At 42.1% G+C, this 14736-nt stretch overlaps 1 protein-coding gene across 1 annotated transcript; it reads left to right on the forward strand.

The window, feature by feature from the left end:
- The first annotated feature begins 4026 nt into the window (after positions 1-4026).
- Positions 4027-10533, forward strand: LOC116504448 (aquaporin-5-like). The gene is made up of 5 exons (XM_032211450.1): positions 4027-4560; positions 5452-5616; positions 7098-7181; positions 8864-9038; positions 10484-10533. The coding sequence occupies exons 1-5, from the start codon at positions 4027-4029 to the stop codon at positions 10531-10533; spliced, it is 1008 nt and encodes a 335-aa protein (XP_032067341.1).
- Positions 10534-14736: the final 4203 nt, after the last annotated feature.

Genomic DNA, 14736 nt, shown 5'->3' on the forward strand with positions numbered 1-14736 from the left:
AAAACAGTCCTAAGTCACTTTTTTTCAGTACCGTTGTCACTTTGAATGGTCACTAAATGAACTGTTGTAAGTCGAGGACTACCTGTATTTAAATTGTAATTTTTTTAAAAAAAATGCACATTTAAAAAATAGAAAGGAAAAGAGATATAGGTGAATATATTCTGAAATGATATAGCAAACCACTTTTATAACCTTGCCAAGAAAACATCATGATCTTGTCTAAGCCAGGACTGACTCGGAGGCACCAATAGACTGTAAGACCACTGGTAAAAGCAGATGTGGCAGTTGAGCTATCTTAGCTTCTTCTTCTGGCTTGATTTTAAGCCTTCGGTGAGAACTGAGGTAGCAGCTGATCCTAGATAGCAATATTTTTTAAACATCATTTCTGAGTACAATCTGGCTGAACAATTCATTTCAGTAGAGCTTAGATAGTGGGTTGCATTTGGATGAGTGAACATTCTATAAATTTCCTTTCCAAAGTAGGCTGTGAAATAGTTTTATGTTTTATGTTTCTATTTCAGGATTCATTTTCATTTTCCTCTTTATTTCCCTCTCCCCCTGAAATCTTCTTTTATGCATTTAGTTTATTAAAGATTCATAAGGTAAAAGTAAAGGTTCCCCTTGCACATATGTGCTAATCGTTCCTGACTCTAGGAAAGTATAAATAAAAATACTTTGGGAATAAATATGTTTAGAAATGTAAAGATGGGGCAAGGGAATGGGGGAAGAGAGAGCTGGCCAGCTCATCTCCGTTTCAAAGCCAAAGAGCCAGCACCGTCCAAAAACGTGTCCATGGTCATGTGGCCAGCATGACTAAACGCCGAAGGCACATGGAACGCTGTTACCTTCCCACCAAAGATGGTTCCTATTTTTCTACTTCCATTTTTACATGCTTTTGAACTGCTAGGTTGGCAGAAGCTGGGACAAGTAATGGGAGCTCTCTCCATTACACAGAGTTAGGGATTCATAAAAGCCAGTAAATTAAAATTTAATGACTGAATGTAAACACAAGCATGGTTCTTAGTACCCACTTGAAATCCTGGTGGGCAGCACATCAAATTCCATCCATACCTAATGCTAAAAAGAACATTCACACTAATGCAATTCTGTTTCATGCCTGTCATTCCTTTGGGTATTTGTCTGAATGAAATCTGAAAAAAGAGGAATCACTTGATTTAATTCTCCATTCATCCTACAGTATTCTAGTGAGACTGTTTTCCTGAAAATGAGAACAATTAATCAATGGAGCGACTTGCCTCCAGAACTTGTGGGTCAGGTGTGGATTCCAGCAGTTACTACTGCCGGTTTGCTTGTCGCCCCACGCGTGTGCTTTTTGCATGCTGCACATGCATGCGCAGTGCAACAAAAATGGCTCTGCACATGTGCAGAAGAGAAAAACAAGATGGCGGAGCCTATGGTGCCACCCAGAGAACTGGTTCAAGGGCCTGGCAGGCCTGGGGCACTGCCAGTTCCAGTGACTCAGATCGCCAATCCACTACCGGTTCGGCCGAACCAGTCTGAACCAGTAGGAACCCACCACTGTTGTGGGTGTTCCAACACTGGAGGTTTTTAAGAAGACATTGGACAATCATTTGTCTGAAATGGTCTAGATTAGGGCTGTCAAACTCACGGTCCACCGGCCGGATGCGTCACATGCTGGCCACACCCAAACCTGGTTTAGCGAAGGGGGTAAAAGTCCTGCTATGTCACATGACGCCACCGGTTCCACCACAAATGCGCAAACGACAAAAGCACGCCTGATTAAACCGCGGTGACAAAACCGTGAGTTCTAAAGCGCGCCGAAGAATGAGCGCTGAAGCGCGCCGACAATAGCGCGCCAACAGAAGCGCGCTGTAACCCTAACCCTAACCCTAAACCTAACCCTAACCCTAAACCTAAACCTAAACCTAAACCTAAACCTAAACCTAACCCTAAACCTAACCCTAAACCTAACCCTAAACCTAAACCTAACCCTTACCTTAACTTAAATCGTGCTTCTGTCGGCGCGCTGTTGTTGGCGCGCTGTTATCAGCGCGTTGATGACATCGCGGTTTTAGTGCCGCGGTTTTGTCGGCGCGCTTTTGTCGTTCGCGCATTTGTCGGGTCACGGACGCCACCTTGATGACATGAGTTTGACACCCTTGGTCTAGACCCTCCTGCTTGAGCAGGAGCTTGGATTTGAAGATCTCCAAGGACTCTTCCAGTACCACTCTATAAAGCCTTAGTAAGACCACATCTACAATACTGCATCCAGTTTTGTTCACCACACTATAAAAAAGATGTGGAGACTCTAGAAAAAGTGCAGAGAAGAGCAACCAAGATGATTAGGGGACTGGAGGCTAAAACATATGAAGAACGGTTGCAGGAACTGGGCATGGCTAGTCTAGTGAAGAGAAGGACCAGGGGAGACATGATAGTATGATAGCCAGTGCGCACTGGAAACCAGAAACTCAGCTTCCCAGCACACCTTCCAGTTTCCAGCGCTCCCGCACACGAAAAGACCAGCTGGCCAGCACACATGTGCACGCCAGAACCCAGAAGAGCAATGGGCGATGGCTGGTGTGCCCAGAGAAATGTCTCTGCATGCCACTTCCGGCCCGCATGCCATAGGTTCGCCATCATGGTACTAAAGGGTCCTTTTGATCTATTCAGTGCCTCAAGTCTGTGAACAAAAATGTTTAAATAGGATCTTATGAAATGCTGTTTATACAAGTAGGTTTGGCAAACATTTCTGTCCCATACTTGCATTATCCACCCTGTTTGAATAATGAAGACTATGAAAATGAAAGACACATAGCTCATTCTTAGAAACCAGTAAAAAATCTGGCCACAATCTGAATAGGTTTTGTGACATCATCACATAGGGAAATATGATTGCTATTAGCATAATACTTGGTATTATTCTGAATGGCATCTGTGACTCTAGAATGCAATATAGCCCAAAGCAGTGGAAGGCAAGATAACTTCAGATCAGCAGAAAAGAGATGAAGCATATACTGAATAGAAAAACAGTAGTCCCTGCCTACAAAACCTTCTGTTTTTCATCCCAAAATTTCTGCTGGTGAATGTGCAGCACAAGTTACACACTGTGTACAACATCTTGTTTGTTTGTTTAAAATATGCCTGTACTGCTCATTTCCTTAAAGGCTTAGCACACCTTTCAGAAAATGAATAAAAACTACTGAAATACCATATAAACAAACAATCAGCGCAATTACAGGATGCATATTAAAGCATATAATTAAAGGGCTAAAACAGGTAGACTTATGAAAATGATGGATTCAATTAGAAGGCCTGAGTAAACAAGGATGTTTTGAACCCTCTCCTCAACTCTAATCATGAGGGTCCTCAGCATCACGCTCAAGTGGCTTTCTCTTCTACAGCCTCAGCTATGCCAGGAAGAAACCAAAATGAACTGGGGATGTCACAGGTCCATCCCCATGAATCTGTAGTAAGTCCCTCCAAGACCACCCCATTGATAAGGACATATGAGAGCTTCGTTGTATAGCACAGGGACTGGTTCCATGGAGAGAGGCTTTTCTGCAGACCGGAGGGGGTGTGGTTTCGCATGCTGCCTGCATCCCGCAGATGGGGGCCGTGCTTGTTTGGGTGGCTCGGTTTGTGGCATGCCACGGACCGGTGCCAATCCATGGACTGGTGGTTGGGGACTCCTGCTACAGCAGACAAAGCTTTATACGCTCCATCTAAATGCATACCGTTGCATTTACTTGCATGTTAAAAAATAAAATATGAGAACTCCCACTTTTCAGAGAACGAGAATGAAAAGAAAGACATTGAACCGTCTTATTTGCTTCAAGACCACCAAGGTCCCTTCCAGTCCTATAATGCTATGATGTTACGAGTGCTCTGAAATCATTCTAAAAGACTTTTCAAAAATAGGCTAATGCTTTGAGAGGAATGCCACCTCTTCCCACAATCTTTAGAGCTTTCTCATTATCTAGGGAAATTGTTTGGGATATTTTAACCTCGAAATACAGTAGTCCTGATTCCAAAATTATCCTCAGGATGACTGACAGGTTTCTCTTTGGCCCCACCTACACTTGGCTAAACCCATCCCTTTCTCTCTATAAATGCATGCAGCATGGCCCAGCAAATTTACTCCCAGCTCGTGGTGCCTGCAAGTTCCATGTTAACACCCACTCGGTGTCTACTGCACCAGCCATGGCTACAACCGAAAGACAAGCAGAGATTCTGAGCCCCAAATTTGCCTGGGCTATTCTAAGTGAATTTGTAGGAACTGCAATCTTTCTCTGCATTGCCTTGGGCGCATCCTTCAAATGGCCCATGGAACAACCTAATGTTCTCCAAATTTCTTTGGCTTTCGGACTAACCGTTGCAACCATGGTTCATATCTTTGGTCCTATCAGCGGTGCACATATCAACCCAGCTGTCACCCTTGCCTACTTTGTGGGGAACCAGATCTCCATCGTCCGCTTTGTATTTTATATGATCCTACAGGTGCTGGGAGCCCTTGCTGGTACAGGAATCATCTATGCGGTGACACCCGGAGAGATCCGCTCAACACTCTTTGCCAATCATGTAAGTCTTTCTTTGTCAATTAATCTGAAAGAAGCTTGTGTGCATAACTCCCAACTTATTGCTTTGGGTCAGTGAATGAACATAAGCCAAACAGGCAATTCTTTAAGAGTTCCTCTGACTTTGCCAAAAGACCCTATGATATGATTATCTGGGTGCTCTCCTAAGGAATTAACCAAAGGGTAATGGGCTGTGGTTCTAGCAGGATCCAATTTTCCAAAATACCTTTCTGAAGCAACTTCCCACAACAGAAGGATCAATCTGGTCTTGTTGAGACCATTTAGAGTTGAGGTGTATTTAGGCTGTGAAATGTGTTCCTTTAAAAAGAAGAATGACAAATTATTATGCATAATTGTTGTGTAGAACCTTTATGTGTAAAGCCAGAATACGGTACTTGCATTAGAAGTTGTTGTCTTTGAAATCTCCTTGTGGGACAACAGGAGGGAACAGAGGCATTGTGAGGTTTAATTAAAGAAGACCCAAGCAAAGGAACTGACTACCTTTGAAAGTCTCTAGACAGAGATGGCCCTGCAGTGGCAAGGAAGAGAGGCTACCACTGCTGAGATGCCCTCATGAGTAGCCCTCCATGGTCTTCCTATGATTGAATCAGCAGCCGGCCACTCACACTTGGGGAAATTCTTTCATCTGAAAAAGTGTGCTACCTCTACAACAGTTACTGAAGAATTCCACATACATAACAAAACCTGAAGCCAAAGGGGGTGGAATTGAGGTTTCCTCCTCCGATGCAATGGAGTTTATTTCCTAGTAACATATCTTTGGGAAGACAACATCAAGACTGTGTTGGTGGGGAATTTACAAGGATACTGTAACAAGTTGTTTGTGTTGTGCCTGTGTTTCTTTCCCCCTTAACTCTCCTTTCTGAAACTTTGGCAGGTCCCTAAAGAGGTAACTGCAGGCGAAGCCTTTGTGGTTGAACTCATTCTAACCTTTTCTGTGGTTATGTGCATCTTCTCTGTAACTGATAAGCGCAAGAGAGAGAGCAGAAGTTATGCAGCATTGTCTATCGGCCTGGCTGTCACTATGGCTCACCTTATCGGGGTGAGTCCCTTCATTTTATTCTTTACAAGTTATTAAGCAAAAGGATTCACTTGTAGGAAACACAGTAGAAGACATCTTCCCATTAGAGTAAGACGAAGGAAAGGAGTTGGTAAGGTTTTTGAGAATAAGGGGGAAGAGATCACTCCTTGTGTTGACTTGTTTGATTTTGTTTTTATAATGTGGCATTTCAAGGTTATCAAAAGTTGATTTGTTTATTTGTTTTTTAAACAATGCTTAACTTGAGGAGGGTGAGTAGAGGGCCAAATGCTTTTTGAGAGACTCTAGATGAGTTCGGATTCAAATTTGGTGAAAGAAAAACTTGTAAAAACTAAACACTGAGCAAATTTGAGAAGCCACAGATGTTTCAACTCAGCTGATAAAATTTCTCAGAGTGTTTCTGACATCCTTAATTAGTGTCAAAACAATTCCGTTCAAAAATCGATATAACCAACACCGTTGATTCAGATAAACCATGCATAATAGGTCTGCTTTAATATTGTTATTAAAGTGCAGAGGTGAATCTCTGCAAACAGTAGTTAATTGTATTTGGATTTATTTGCAGGACGATCTTTTCCCCTCAATTTCCACAAAATTCTTAAGAGTTGGAATGTGTATCTAACTGAATAAACATGTATGCTGAAATGATAATTTTGTTTTTGTCTTTCGTATTATATTTACAAATGTGTGACATTGTAATGCGTGCAATATTAAGGAAAGCATTAACAAGCAGGCCAAGTGAGGGCAGGTTCTAATTTATATGGATGCATGCAAACTTAGAAATACTTTTGATATTTTCAATAGAATTTCAAAACCACTCACATAATGTGGGTGATTATAACCAGATGCCTCATGGATCTGCCCAGTCTGCTGTCTTGATGCTCCTATAAATAAATAATTCACCTTCATAATGCAGTCTTTAACTGGATTTGGCATATAATCCTCTGCTCCCTTATATGAGATCCCTTCATACAGAGAGCTATTCCCTATACTGGTGCATACATGGCAACCTTACATGTTTCTAATAGGGATCAACACAGCTTCCACTGTTGTACTGAAAGGAAGTAGTGTTGGATGCCAAATATCAAGATCATCCCAAATTTATACCTACAGGAGAAAACTCAAGGAAGTGTCTGTAGATAACTTATATACAAATGTTGTTGCAATGGGAAATGGGAAATATCCCGACAGTGATGTTTATCTAAATGAGGCAAAGAATCTCCACAAAGGGGGCAATAATAAATTGTGCAGGATGGGGGATAAAGTAAGAGAAAAGGTCCCCATGAATAGAATATTTGAAGTCAAATGTTTTTCAAACTGAGCAGCTTTGAGATATGTGGACTTCAGCTTCCAGAATTCTTAGCAATGGTTCAGCAAACTGTGGAATTCTGGGAGTTGAAGTCCAGGCATTGGGAAACATTACTTTAGTCTCCTGGCAGAAGACTACCACCAATCTAAACAAATGCCTTTTCTTCCTTTAACAGATTTATTATACTGGCTGCTCCACAAATCCAGCAAGATCCTTTGCCCCTGCTGTCATACTGGGGACATTCGGTCCTTTTCACTGGGTAAGATTCCCCTTGTGGACTCTGTCAGCCCAGATCTTCAATCGTTAGCCTAGATCACATAAACTTCCTTCACACCAAACTTCCATCATAGCTCCATCCATTAGATATTCTATTTGTCAAGAGTCTTAACCCTGATTTACATTTGAAGATTTTGCAAACAGTGGCAAGGTTGAAGATCCTAATCTGTAATGAAGACTAAAGCAGGGCCTTAGAGGGCCCTGAATTGTTGAGGCCAGTAGCATACAAGTTTAGTAACTATTTACCAATCTAAGGCTATCAGAGTTCTATTTCAAGGTCTCTGGGCCTGAACGAACAGATTTTCATCACTTACTAGCACCAGAGGCCTAATCAATTTGTGAGAAAGACTCATCTTGGATAATCTAGGTTTTGCTCTAAAATTGAGTTATAGGAATGGGGAGCTGTCACCAAAAATAAGCAGGAACACAACTGGTAGAGAGACACTAGTATGTATAATATTTGCAAGCTAATACTTAGAAATAATTGCTATTTCAGCAGATATCCGATGCACCCACCATGGTGGAGGAAACTTTCAAGTCACCCGTGTATAAACAGTATTCAATCAACTCCCTGAAGACAGGCAGTTCCATTCTGCTTTGTTGTCTTACAGTTCTTCATTTTTAGACAGGCCTTCAGACAAATAATGCTGATCCGCAATGGTCCTTATGAGCTATCGTAGTGCCCTGCCTGCCTTTGCTCCAAGAAATAACACTCCTAATCATATACTGAGAGCCAATTTAGTATAATGGTTAAGCTATGAAGCTAGAAACCATGAGTTCAAATTCTACCTTGGGTACAAAGACAGTTAAGTGATTTTGGCTAGACCCTCTCTCTCAGTCCTTAGAGAGTCTGAGGAAGGAGGTAAAGGCAAACCACTTCCAAAAATGTTGCCAAGAAAACTGCAGGGACTTGTCCAAGCAGTGGCAAAGGGTCGAAACTGGACCTGTGCTATACAGTGAGTCTGATTCGATTTCTACTCTGTTTCCCTGAAAATAAGACCTCCCCGGATAAGAAGCCCAATCAGGCTTTTGAGCGCACGTGCTAAAATAAGCCCTCCCCTGAAAATATTGCAACTCAGCAGCAGCCCTGAGGTGACCATTTTCGCCGTCTCCTGCACCTCAAAAATAATAAGACCTCCTTGAAAATAAGGCCAAGGGCTTATTTCAGGGGTCAAAAGAAAATAAGACCCTGTCTTATATTCAGGGAAACATGATATGATCTAAATTTTGCTTTGAAGATGTCAGCATTTCAAGTGTATCACGTTTACAAGTCTTCATGTTTTAAATGGTTGATTCAGAGAAGCAAATATATTACCAAGGAACCACTAAGACTACTCCTACCAACATGGACAGGGCAGACCCCACTCCCTACTAACACTGATGATGTTACCTAGCTTGATAATGAAACGTTGCTCCCCGACAAAAAAAGAAACCCATCCAAGGACTTCATAAATATATTCTGCTTGCTTATTCAGCCAAGTATTAGCTAAGCATGAAATCTGTTCTATAAGTAGAATATGAAAATCAGGAGGAGGACTGCAGCAGTTTTTTGGTGGTTTGTCTAGCAATGGAACATCTAAACCAAGGTATTACAAAGGATTCTAGCCTGAGGAAGCAACGTTTTTGCATTCTTCAAAGCTGCTTTTCATTTGCTTCTTTCTACAGATCTTCTGGATAGCACCTTTCCTAGGAGCTGTCTTGGCTGCTATAATTTACAACTACGTCCTATGTCCCCAGAGACTGAGCAGGGAGGAGAGACTGGCTATTTTTAAAGGTTTCTTTCCCTGTGAAGATAATCTGCAGCAGCCACCAGGAAATAGGGCTGACTCACGCTGGAACAGTGAGTGTGCATGAGTGATGATATCAAATTCTGTGTGAATGGCTTCACTACCCACCACCCTTTCTTATTATGCAGAACACAGAGAAACAATGTCTTACCATTGCAAGAAAAAGAATAAATTAAGGTGTTCCTTAATTAAAGTCTAATCTAATGCCATGCCTACTTAGTCCACCACAAGCAGACATGGGATTTAACTCCAGGCTAAACTGGAGTTAAACTGGCAAGCCAGTTTAATAAAAGGATCTGCCATGATTGCCATTGCTCATAAATGTTATCTGCTTTATATAGATAGAGACCAGAGTTGATGCTTATGTGTGTATGTATGAACATTGGCATTGCTTCTAGTTAAAATGGTTTATAACTACTGCATCAGGAGGGTTAGAGTCTTTGGTTTCCTTGGCCTGCCAGCCCAGATTTATTATAATTCTGCCCACCCACCCCCCGCCCCATCCATGGACAAGTCCTACTTGTCGATATATCTGATCAATAAGATCTGCGTCTACCTACCTTCCTTATCTAAAATTTGCCAGCTGCTTCTAGAAATCACTGCCTACATTGACTGCAGGATCAAATGGGGGGGGGGGGGGGACTCCACAGGTGCTCTGAGAAGAACATAGGCTAACCAGCCCAATGATTTCATGGCTGTCCATTTAGGTGGACACTAGCTGCCCCAATGGAACAAACCAACATATAAGCAGTATATAGAAATCAAGCCTTATATTTATGCCAGGGTTTAAAACCTAGCCCTTTTCCTCTCATCCTTTTGACTCTATGGACTTCCTTTTCCCTGCCTTGAGCGTCAAAGACATCAGCTCAATGTTTACGGTTATGTCTGACTTGGTTCCTACCTTGTTGGGTTGAACACTGAGATTCCTCTCAGGTACTTTTGAAAAACAGTAGTGTGTCCATAATTGTGCTTCCTGGGACCCTTTAAATTGTCCTGTTGGCTTCTCAAATTGGGAGCATCTATCCACCTCAGAGAGCAAAACATCAGATCAGCCCTGCATTCTACAGGTAGTCCTTGACTTACAACTACAATTGAGTCCAAAATTTCTGTCGCTGAAAAAATTTTAAGTGAATTTTGCCCTTTTTTTACGACTTTTCTTACCACAGGTTACCACAGGTGGTTAAATTAATCACTGCAGTTGCAGTTGTTAAGTTAGTAACATGGCTGTTGAGTAAATCTGGCTTGTCAGAAGGTTGCAAAAGGGGTTCCTGCGAGTTATGTCGTTTGCACAACTCTTCGATAATTAGTTTGGTAACTGGCAAATGTTGTTATGTGGTTCTCAGTCTTGGTTGGACTGAAAGATCATGAGAATATAGTTTCGGGGCTCTCTAAAACGTGGCTGTCCCGTGTGCATGTGTGTGCATTTGGGCCAGTTGTATCTCTATTGTACTATGATTAGCTCTCTTAAAAAGAACTACTAACCCTCTGCCAATTTCAGATCCCTCTGGTCAGGAGAATCACCCCATGAACTATACTTCACACATGTAACTTGGAAACCTTTGTGGAGTGATACTTACCTTACCATCCTGAGAAGAGATGTCCGTCAAGCCTCATATTCCTGAAAAGCCCCTGTGACAATATTCTGGTCAAAGACTTGGCACTGCACTGGAGAGGAAAAAGTTAGGTTCACGCTGTGAAGGAAGAGGCCACTTCCATCTCAAAGTTTCCATATCCTCTCTCTGAGCTCCATTAATTTGTAAGCATTTCCACTTCAAATCTGTGGCTCAAATTCTTCTCTCGGTTGTAGAATTAATCAGGCAGCAGTGGTGGGGTATGTAATATAGAAAGTTAATGTTGTACTAGATGTACATTCTCTTAAATAATACTGTTGTTAATAACCCAGAAAGTGATCATTTATTAAAAATAAATGAGTTGAAATGAGTATTGTTTTTCCCTTGCTTTATATATATATATATCATGTTGAGAGCCTTTTTGACATAAAACATTGGCTGATAATACAAATAAAATGTTATTACAATCCTCATGTTTGGTGATCCTTTTATGTCTTGAATAGTTTAGGAATCATTTTCATGTTCATTTAAACAATTTCTATACCATTCTGCATTTTTATAAATTCAACAAAAAATTATAAAAGCAATGAAAAAGCCAAAGAAAATTGCAAAGAGAGAGGGGGGAGGGAGGGAGAGAGGAGGGAGGAAGGGAGGGAGGGAGAGGGAGAGAGAGGGAGAGGGAGAGAGAGAGAGAGAGAGAGAAACCAAAGGCTATCTATTCTAACAGTCTGACTGTAGGGGACTGTGCTCATCTCAGTTTCTTAGCTGAGGGAGCCAGCGTTGGTCCAAAGATACTTCCATGGTCATGTGGCCAGCATGACTATATGCTGAGGCATATAGAATGCTGTTACCTTCCCACTGAAGTGGTACCTATTTATCTATTCACATTTGCATGTTTTCAAACTGCAGGTTTGCAGGAGCTGGGGCAAATAAGGGGGGGCTCACCCCAACACACGGTGCTCAGATCTTGAACACTGTAAGCGTTCCAATTGACAAGCTCAGGAAAAGTTTACAGTTTTTGAACCAGTTCAGTCTGAGAGAAATAATAGCTAAAATACCACCCAGTGTCTGTATTCAGGACATCCTACAAGTTCTCCGAACTTAAATCTGAAACACGAGTGCAGTTTTCACTAGAAAAGATTGGCTAACTCTTACAAAATCCATTTCTGCATCTGCACATCTATCGCAACACAAAGGAAGTTGGTTTAAGGAAACTCTTTTCCCATCATTGTTATGCTGTTTCACTTAAGGAGAAATTTCCATATTCAATTGATTTTATCTTTACTTGAAATCTTGTGTCAGCATGAGGATATGAAAATTGAATCCACCCTGAATTTAAGAGCACTGTACTTTGCTTGGCAATTAGCTTTGATCAAAATAAAATTTGTTTATAATAAGATCTCTCTCATCTGCGGTTAAATCATAGAGGAGAAGATTGACGTGGGGTACAGTCATGGGATCTGGAGCAGTGGTGGGTTCCTACCAGTTCGAACCAATCTGGCCGAACCAGTAATGGTTTGGTGGCCTGTGTCACTGGAACTGGCAGTGACCCAGGCCTGCCATGCCCCCAAACTGGTTCCCCAGTTAGCGCCATTGGTGCCACCATCTTGTTTTTCAGTTCTGCCCATGTGCAGAACAATTTTAATTGTACTCCGCATGCACGTGCAAGGCACATCAAGTGTGTGTGTGTGCATGCAAAGTGCGCACATGAGCGAACCAGGCAGAAGTGCCTGCCAGAACCCACCCCTGATCTGGAGGGTCGGGGTGGGGAGTAACCCTGTCAGAGATGTGCCTGTTTTGGTTTGGGGAACAGTATCAGGCAGGAACCTGGGTGTAATAGCCATTGTCATTTGGGATAGTCTACTGGTGTTCAGAGGCACTGCCTCACAGATAATTGGATATGAGACCCTGTTTCTTAGGTTGGGCTCTAGGGACCCGTTAAGATAGTTGCTGCTATATCATCATCCCTCCCCCACTGCATTACAGTGCACCTACCTGAACATCTTGACACGGCTAGATTGGCAATAGAATTTCTCAAGTATATTGTTTGAGGTACAATCTGGGGGTGGAGTTGAGGTAGCTTGGAATTTCATGGCCACCATGTCAACCTTATGTCTGATCCAGGTTATTGAGGACTCATCACATAACGTTGCTCACATGCCTAATCTGTTTTCCTTGTTTGGGCACCGGCGGCAGTATCTGGAATTGAGGGAGATCACCATTATTCCCATATTATAATTAGGCTAGTATCTGATTTCCACTTAAGATGCCTCAGGAAGAGTTCCAGAAAATGCTTGGGATGTCCCTGAAGATCTGAGGGAAAAGTTCAACTAAGACCTTAGTCATCACTTGAAATGAAAGGGTGGCTGAGGCCTTGATTGCACTAGGCTGACTCTCTCCTCTCATGGACCCTGGGGCTTCCTTCAGTTTACAAAGGGAGATGAAATAGGAGAAGAAATGCCTGTTATCAGTGGACCACGAGAAGTAAACCCAACCAAGGACAACCTAGAGCTGCTATTAAGGTCTACAGAAAAGTAGTAAGGGCAGTACTTCTCTTATGATGTCCATAGATAGTCATCCAGTACTGTACTTCCTGTACTATCCAGGAGCCCTATTAAAAGATATCTCTTGTTTGTAAAGGTGAAATCAAAATTTCACCTGCAATTCCACTGAGAAGGAATATGTTAGACCTCTGTTGCCTAAAGGTACTTGGATTCACTTCAAGTTACACTTCAGTCCTGAGGTCCCATGAAGATGACTGAGACCCAGTTTGGTTAGGTTATCTGAAATGAGTTTGTTAGTCCTGGTGAAGCACACAATTTTCTTGACCACCTGTGTTTTAGATCCAGGAGATTAATGAAATATATGTGATTGGGTCCTGGTGGCAGTAGATTCATCCTTGAGGAGTAGGCGGTTCTGCCATCTCTTAAAGAGGTACCAATTCTCCCCCCCCAAAGAAGTCACTATCGGACCTGTCTCTGGATAATTTTCATCTTTGTCTCCAACCTCTTTTTAGAATAGGTGGGAAAATAGTCACATTGCAGCTTTAGAGAACCCAGAAACAAATTAACTTGAACCATTTCAGTCTGGTTTCAGCAGGGGAACACATTGGTATTAGCTTCCAAGTGCAATTAACAGTGCTGGTCTTTGCTTATGTTCCCATTTATGGCAGAGATGTCCAATCTTGGCCAACATTGAAATGGTGGACTTCAACTCCCAGAACTTTGGAAGTTGAAGTCCCCAAATCTTAAGGTTGCCAAGTTTGGATACTCCTGCTTTATGGTCTTCACTATTTGTCAACCTATTTGCTCCACATGAAACATACCTGCTAATATTAAGAACAGAACTGGGCACATTTTGTCAGTATGCCATGTGAACAACCAGAACCCACATTTACCACAGGCATGCTCACAGTATTCTGTGCAAGCTGGGATTCATGATCTACCTATGCTCCTCTCACCTCCTTATGAGAAAGTCCCATTTGGCTATGTGAGAATTAATAAAGAAATTTAGGATTGCCATGCTCAGCTGCACTGCCGTGTGCCTCAATGTTCAGAATGGGATGTTCTCTGGGTAAACATATATCAGAATTGTGTTTACAGGAGCAGACAGGCAGAGCACCAGATTTTGGAGTGCAATTTTCATGATCCTTTAATGGGAGTTGAGGTCCAAAGCTCTGGAGGATAGAAGGTTGCCTATCCTTCTATGAGCTATGAGCTATGAGCCATGATGGTGCAGTGATGAGAGTTCAGTACTGCAGGGTACTTCTGCTGACTGCCAGCTGCCTGCCATTTGGCAATTCAAATCTCACCAGACTCAAGGTTGACTCAGCCTTCGATCCTTCCAAGGTGGGTAAAATGAGGACCCAGATTGTTGGGGGAAATAGGCTGGCTCTGTAAACCTCTTAGAGAGGACTGTAAAGCACTGTAAAGCAGTATATAAGTCCAAATGCTATTGCTATCCTTGGTTTTGTTACAACTGGGGAACAATATCATAGAAAGTAATATTGCAGGATACCTTTTCCGCCTTATGTAGTCTTGCCCTTCTGACAATAATTACAGGATCCTTTTTTTAAAAAAGTGGCAATATATTTGTCCAGGGTTCTAATCAGCAATGTCTTTTTTCAGCAACCTCTGCATTTTTCATCAGCATGGTGCCCTCCAAATCTTGTAGTCACCAC

Source organism: Thamnophis elegans, chromosome 2 (genome assembly GCF_009769535.1).
Source record: "Thamnophis elegans isolate rThaEle1 chromosome 2, rThaEle1.pri, whole genome shotgun sequence".
Taxonomy (NCBI): Eukaryota; Metazoa; Chordata; class Lepidosauria; order Squamata; family Colubridae; genus Thamnophis; species Thamnophis elegans.

What these genes read in the sequence shown, in the direction of transcription:
- LOC116504448 (XM_032211450.1), top strand. Translation starts at nt 4,027, where the DNA reads ATGACTGACAGGTTTCTCTTTGGCCCCACCTACACTTGGCTAAACCCA. An exon ending in CAACACTCTTTGCCAATCAT is followed by an intron (nt 4,561 to 5,451) that starts GTAAGTCTTTCT and finishes AAACTTTGGCAG; the next exon opens with GTCCCTAAAGAGGTAACTGC. An exon ending in CTATGGCTCACCTTATCGGG is followed by an intron (nt 5,617 to 7,097) that starts GTGAGTCCCTTC and finishes TTCCTTTAACAG; the next exon opens with ATTTATTATACTGGCTGCTC.